The following is a 7,725-nucleotide window of genomic DNA, read 5'->3' as shown; positions in this document are numbered from 1 at the left end:
GACCGCGCCCCCCCCCCCCCCCCCCCCCCCAATGTAATGGGTACTAAAACATATTTGTATAAGATACCTACTTCCAAAGGAAAAATAGCGTAAGATTAAATTTTAAGAAAATAAGCTTTTTTGTGGATGCTGGAATTTCATAACACTGTTGCAGCAGTGGCTATCACAAAATCCCTGATCAAAGTTTCCCCTTTCTCTCACCTTTACTGACTGACTGCAACTGTCCTTTATAGATATGGCTGCATTTCTGAGATGTTGCATTGGTTGCCAATAAAGTGCCTTGCTGAATAAGGGGATTAAGTTATTGGAAAATTCAATAGAAGGCAGGCTACATAGGTAAAATGGAAAAGTGATTATCTCCAGCACAGGGAAGGAGCAAAAGTCACCGAGTGAGCAAATAATGCCACTACTGGCAATTGTAGTTAACGCATCATGATACTGGTTTCAGTTATGGGTTTAACAAATTTCTATTACATTTCATCCCATGCTTTACTAAAATATGGGAAATCTATTTATTTAAAAAATAAGAAAAAGCAAGCTAATAGGTTTAATAGGTGTTTCAAATGTGTGTCTAATTCTGTTACAGCCTTTGTGGACTAAACGTAATAGTTTCTCCTCATAATACTAGTTTTTAGAAAGTAGTCTAGTAAAATATGTACCATATTTAATTTGGAGCCAAAAACCAAAGTCTAATCAGTGACCAGCACAAAAGCAGATGACATTTCAGGTACAGCTTCCTAAGAAATCAATGCAACAAAGACAGGGTGCACTTAAAATTTAACTCTCTTTACTACCTTGGTTTCTAGTGCTATCTGCTGTAATATAAAAAGTTTTTTTCCCCTCCCCATTCAAATATAGCTAATATAAGACTCAAAAATATACTGGTTTTGGTGAATTAAATAGTCCAGATAGCAAATGTCAGAGAGCGATATACATAAAAATATTGGAATCTCCATACTGTGAAATTGTGTATAATGAATTCCTGCTTGTATGGAAGTTGTTCTGGGGGCAAAGGACATGGGACTGCTTTCAGTACAAGATATTTTCACAGCATAGCAATCTCATGGAAATATCTGAATTGTGTATGTAATGCTGCTGAGTTAGAGGAGGGTATGGGAGAGTCCATTCACGCAGAAGATGAATCTGCTGCATATTCTAAATGAATGTCCAGAACACCATACACTGAGCTTAGAACATTCAGAACGTTTTCTTGAATGAAGTCTACTTGCTCTGAAGGACAATAGTCATCCAAACTTGATCTGTAACAGTGATTTTTAGACAGTCAAATGAACGTAAATAAAAAACACTAGAGTGTTGTAAACATATTTTGCTCCTGCTTAGTCTGTTATATTCAAGGATCTCAAAGCACTTTAACAAACTGAGTTTAGCCTCCTTGTATCCTTTCAACAAATACCCCCACAGTATTACCATATTCAAGCTTGTGACATTTCAGTGCAGACAGGTTTATGTCAAAAAGTAAACCTGCGGCAAAACCAGAAACATGACCTATTTTATTTCACTTCAATTATTATACTGTACTCATTATTATGGTATCTAAGCTTGTAGGTACTGTGGCATCTCCTGCCACTCCTGTCTCTATTCCATGTTATCATTCTAGTAAAAGGCCTAGAGAGAAGTACATATACCTTGGTATACTTTACATTGGTTCTGTATATTGATTACTAGGACCAGGAATCATCAATGTGCAGGTGCTCAGGGTGGCTCAAAAACTAGGTAGCTATTATAGGGCCTCACCATTAGGTGGCAGGTAGTAGACTGCCTTTGCCCAATGGCTACTCTAGAATGGACATGTACAGGCAAAACCTAAACCAGTATCGCTTGCAGTGCTGAAGTTTTACCCTTGATTCTGCCAGTGGTAATTCTCTAAAAGATTTGGTGGGGTCACCTTGGCATTTGTGATGTTTCCGCTCTCTCCCTACTACTGTAACTGTCATTGTTCGTGCCCAAAGTTAAAGATTAGGCACCTCTGGTAAATATCTGATGACAAGTTAGACTGGAAAACCTAATTTTAACTAAACGGTTAGCCTGATCTAATTGCTACCCAGTAAAATAGGTAAGTCAACTACAAGTAGACACTACTGATACTTGATCCCTAAGATTTTTAATTATTTTTATCGGAACATTGAACTTCAGGCTTGTGGGCTGGATCCAGTTCAGAGCCATGTCATGTGGTCCAAAAGGAGAGGGCCAAGGAATTTGGGCATGGGGCAAGTGGGGGACACAGACCTGGTAGGCAAGTGATGTGTGTATTAACCTCCACCGCCCTTGCTTACTCTGGCACCATCACTAGCCTTCCTACGACATCTGGATCTGGACTGTGAGGAGCCCCATGGTCCAGATCCAGCCCAGGGAGCAGAGTGAGTTTGACACCCCTGGTTTACATTCCCTGTTTATTGAACTAAAACCAGAAAAAAACACCACTTAAAAATCAGATGGTAGTCAGAGACTTTTTTATTCCCAAGCTAGGACCCAAATATGTGGCTCTGTATTTTCACTCCAACACTGCAACTTTACTGACCCCTAACGCAGTTCAGGGAATTCTGTTTCCTTCATTAGGCAGGTGGACTGATATGCTATCATCACCTCATCCTTTGACTGTGCAGCTATTGCCTAAGTGTTTAGCATAAAAATAAACATATTCTTACCGAGCAATTGTCACAAGTGTAGGTTTGGGTATGTTTTTCAAAAGATGCTTAACAGATTGCATGAGGCCCTCTATCTCCTTTTCCGTGCTAACATGGTGGGGAAGTTCAGAATAGTCACAGGTAAGACCAGCCTGATGAACCTAGAAGATTAATTTGACAGAAGGATTTCACTACTCTAAAAGTGAATGATACAATTTGCAAAGAAATGTTACTTGGCCAGCTACTACTTTTGGGGGCTTCAGGTAGTCCAAAAATCTATCAGATCAAGGAACACGTTCCTAAATTTAGACTTTGAAGACGTTCTCCACAAATCCAATTGATTTGTGGCAGCTGGACCACAGCAATGGGGGTAGTTGGACCACAGTACCCCTGAAAAACTAGACCACCATTAAAGGTGCCTAAGTACAGACAACAGGACCTAACTAAAGAAGCCCAGTTTTGAAAATTCTCTGAAGTACAAATACTGAAACACTCCTAAACCCTTATGGTTTCAAGAAGTAAAGTAAAAAAGAATTCAGTATTTTGCCCTGTTGAGAACAGATTTCTGCAGGCTATTTATATACAGTCCTTACTATTAATGGCTTACCATATCACACAGAAGGCAGGGTCAATTTTGCACCTTATAGACCAAGGCATTTTGCTTGGCATGTGTGCCTTGGGGAAGGGGTTGGGGCTGTGCTGCCACAACAAGGATCAGGTCCCTCATGGCTCCCCCACTATCTACCCATAGCACACCAACATCTTACAAGTCGAGGTTGTGGGTGTTTTTGGCCCTCTGTCCAAAAACATTGCCGACCATTGTTATAGACTAACTAAATCAGAAGTATATAGCATAATCTTTTGTGAGCCTGAGCTTATTCATCAGATGCTGTGAAGGACCTGCACAGAGCACGTAATACTGTCTCCATCTTTTACACTGCTGTGTATGTCCTTTCACAGCATCTGATGAAGTAAGGTCCCGCTCACAAAAGCTTATGCTAGACTAACTAAATCAGAGGTATATAAGCTACAAATCCATCCTGCCTTCTCCCTGATTTCAGACTAACACAGCTAAGTAACTCTCTATTACCATTTCATAGTCAGGAGTATCCATTCGGTTTTTCAAACTATGCACAAGTTGAACCAGGGGTTTCATTCTGGGATAAAAAACAAAGTAGTTACTTTTACATAAAAAGAAGTACGTGCACCTAACACAGATTTTGATAAATAAAGGCAAAGGAGAGAAAATAATACATTGCTACTAGCATGTCTCAAGTTCCAAGCTCAGTTTCTGAACCTGTTTCTGTAAAAGAGCAAGAGCATTATCCCCATGAGATTGCAAGATCCAGGCTCCTTGTGAGAGACATTGTCTGAGTTTCATGGGATTTGGGGAACAGACCAATGCTTGGAACCATCTCCTTTCAGTTTTTTTAGGCAGTCAAATGGAAATTCAAGATGTTATAACTTGATTCCCAGCATTCAAGATATTACAGAGATCCCTGGTAGGCAGTCAATTACATGTGCAATGGGATCAGATATGCAATCCCAACAATCATGCCTCCAGCCATAACATATAAGCATGGCAGGAGGTGCTATTGGAAGATGAGAGATCAGATTCCAATAGTGAAAGAGGAGTCCTGGGGTCTCCCTGCACCAGCAAGTAACAAACTGGGGGCTCAGTGCTCCTGCACCGCAGAGCACCAGTCAACTGATTCAGGCTCTTGTGAATTTCTGAGGCTGGGTGTGTCCACATGTTCAATTTAAAGTGGGATACAAACCAACCACAAAGTTATTCCACATATTTTGTGCATGGCTTATTCCTTGTTCTAGCACACCATTAATTATCTGAACATATGCCCAAGTTGCTGCTTAAGACATGATTAACTGGTTAATCGTGTCGTAAGTGTACTGCTTGTCAGGAGCCTGAGATATAGTATTAACTCAAATGGAGTCTTAGCAGACATTGCTACTGAGATGCCACAGGATTCATTTGTTGCCATACATGGTGGGGGAAAATGGACATTCTTCCCATTCATCAGAGAAGATGCTGACATACTGCCTGAAAAAGTTACCCAAAAACTTACTGTTTAAAAAAAAAAGGACGTAGGGGATGTCGCCATAGTGCTCCATGTAATTTTTTACTCAGATACATCATGATTTCACATTCTCCTCTATGGAGCTCACTCCAAGACCAGATGACATCACACATGATGCAGCACAGTCTGACTCTTGCTGACCCAAATGCAGTGAATTATGGAGACATTATCTGGTGGAGAAACCCTAATCACAACAGTGAGAAGAGACAAGATGTGTCCAGCATACAAGTCTGAGATGCCATAGCAGCATTGCCAAGTGAAAAATCTGTGAGGGTTTTGGGTGTTCCCTATTTTTTTTTTTGGACAAAAAGTTGTTTCCCACTCCCATAGGAACTGGTACTTTTTAGGCAGCACTTGTCCTCACAGTTGCTGCAGAAGCCATGCTGGAAGGGTTGAAGATGGGCCAGCAGAGATGTAAAATCAAGTGGAAAGAAGTGGTGTGGAAAGAAGGCTACTAAGCAAGTAGATTTCAGGAGAGAATTCAAAATAACCAAGTGTCAGGAGTCAGAGGCAAAAAGATCTCTATAGGAGGAAAAGTCTACTGAAGCAAATAGTGTGGAACGGACTAGAACTGAGGGAGGCAAAAAAAAAAAAAGTCCAACCATAATGTTACTACTCTGCTAGTTTTACAACTGATTCTTTTAGCAAAATGGACAAAACCACCCCATGTTTCACAAATGGTAACTGCAATGAAAAACACTTTCCTGTTGAACATATTATAGTCTACTCACCATGCTGCTTTTACAAAAACTACTGAGCTGAATGAGATCCCTTACCCAGGATATGAGGCCCATTTTTGCAGAGTCTCCTCATCATCTTTGTCACATAAATCTGCAAAAGCTGCTTCCAGATCTTCTAACTGATGGATACGATTTTCAACACAGTCTAACAAGTCCTCCTGTGAAAGAACACACGTACAGGTATTAGATTATATAGACACTTCTAGGTATTAAAAGATAGCAATAAAGTATACACAATATTATTATACATTAAATTATATAAAATTATTATAAATTAATAGCAACAAATAATAAATTGAATACTAACAGAGTATTTACTACATCTCTAGCTGAAAAATAAAAGTAGGAACCAAAAAAAAGAAAAACAAAATAACATATCCTAGACTATGTGTTATGTTTTGGCTTCACTTTTGTAAATTAGCAGTTTGTTTACGCAAATTAGATTTCACACCCAGGCTAACTCCTCACACACTTCACAAAATCAGGTAATAACGTTTACTTAGAAAGCTTTCCTAAGGCACTACAAATTACTATCCAGCATAATATACAGCCTAATTGGAGACCAGCAATTATGCATCTTTTGCAGCTGTCTCTCTCATGGTCACAGCTCCTGATTATTAGAAGTTAAACAAAAATGATCATTTCTTCACTTTTCTCATCCACTAAAAGGAAATGCCATACCTCTGTGGAATTGGTATTCGGCTTCTTAAAACTGTACAGCTCTTGCAAGATCTTGTATTCTTCCTCCAAAAAAAAAAAAAAGGAAGAGTATTTTAGTGCCTTCATATCCAAAATACAATGTATTGAACTGAATATATACTGGAAGAATGTTTTCAGATTCTTGTATCCCCAGGAAAACTATTTTTATGAGTGATGTTACCATGACAGACCCCCATGCTCACAGTATTTCAGAAATCTTATTGTAAATATACATGGGAGAAAAGGGTGGCTTCAGGTTACTCCCTATGGTTTCATCTACTTCAGAAAACAGTGACCAGCCCCAATTCAACTAGGCATTTAATCACATGCTAAACTTCAAACTTACTTTGACAGGACTTAATCCTATCTTTAAAACTATGTATTTATGTGCATGCTTGATCAGGGATGAGATTATGTACCTGCTTAACACCCCCTAGCTTAACATGCTGTGGAAGGGCTGGCTGGGGCATGAGGCTGCTTCAGTGACAGGCTAGCCAGCAAGCAATCCCCTGAAGCACTCGCATATCTCAGTGTGCTACATGTGCTCTTGCGGACTTTTTAACTTATTTACTATGTATCTATACAAGATGTTTTACTGTTTTAAAACATAAGAGAGGTTTACAATTGATAAGTACTATCCTTGCTGTGGAGTAAATTTGTTTACTCCAGCCTAACAGGAGTGCAGATGTAGATGTATGATGTTTACTGTGCAGCTAATTAGCCTACTGCTCAGAAAACATCTCGTATAGATGTGTCCACCCGGTCCCAAATACCTCCTTTTAATAGAAGTAAGAATTTTCTGCTGGTATCTTTTATTGGGCCAACTGTATAGCTGGAAAAAATGTTGGATAAGCCTTTGGGTGCAAAAATTACCTGAAGAAGGGCACTTTTTGCTTGCAAACTTGTCCAACATCTCCTCCAAATATGCAGCTAGCCCAATAAAAGATATCACTAAAAGCCCTTGTTTCTCACACCTCCCCCATCTAAATATTTACCTCACCATCTAAGTTTAGTTTATATAGAGTAGGTTAGGACAATATGGTAATTTCTACACTAAAAAAGGATTTGGCTGCCAACTATTTATAAAGCTGAGAGAGACTGCACATATTTTTTTATGAAGGTAAGCAGGACTGCACGTTTCTATGTTTACCTGGGTGTATGTGTCTTTGAATGGATTCTTAACGGAAAAAAAATCTAAGTCAATATCTAAAACGTATGCATCTCCTTTCTGTACTACTTGAAGAACATCATTAACCATCTCTATAGGTTTACATTCATTGCTTCCAAGAGAGCAGGAAGCTGAGGACTCTAAGAACGTTTCTGTTTTATCTTGTGCACATGCATTCTCTTCATCTCCAGGAGCCTTTGCATCTGTTAAGTAATGGCCAACAATTTCCAGTCCTTGTGATGAAGTGGGAGTAGCAGTGTTTGCTGTATCTTCTGCATTTAACTTCAGTTTCTTAGCAGAAGATGCTTCATTTTTGTCGTCTTGTTTGGATGTTTCAGAGGGCTTAACTAGAAGGACATTCAAATGTAAAAGCTTCT

General features: G+C 39.3%; 1 protein-coding gene across 1 annotated transcript in view; it reads right to left on the bottom strand.

Annotated features, from left to right (window-relative positions):
* Nucleotides 1-10: 10 nt before the first annotated feature.
* Nucleotides 11-7,725, bottom strand: part of CUNH5orf22 (chromosome unknown C5orf22 homolog) — a 17,828-nt gene continuing 10,113 nt past the window's right edge. The window contains 6 exon segments of the mRNA XM_025209956.1: nucleotides 11-1,259; nucleotides 2,667-2,806; nucleotides 3,736-3,802; nucleotides 5,518-5,639; nucleotides 6,163-6,225; nucleotides 7,331-7,725. The exon segment at nucleotides 7,331-7,725 is cut by the window's right edge and continues 28 nt beyond it. Coding sequence (XP_025065741.1) covers nucleotides 1,127-1,259; nucleotides 2,667-2,806; nucleotides 3,736-3,802; nucleotides 5,518-5,639; nucleotides 6,163-6,225; nucleotides 7,331-7,725 — 920 coding nt within the window. The 3' untranslated portion in view covers nucleotides 11-1,126.

The sequence above is a fragment of the Alligator sinensis genome, unplaced genomic scaffold, assembly GCF_000455745.1.
Source record: "Alligator sinensis unplaced genomic scaffold, ASM45574v1 scaffold408_1, whole genome shotgun sequence".
In the NCBI taxonomy this organism is placed as follows: Eukaryota; Metazoa; Chordata; order Crocodylia; family Alligatoridae; genus Alligator; species Alligator sinensis.
This window is presented reverse-complemented; position numbering and strand designations above follow the sequence as displayed.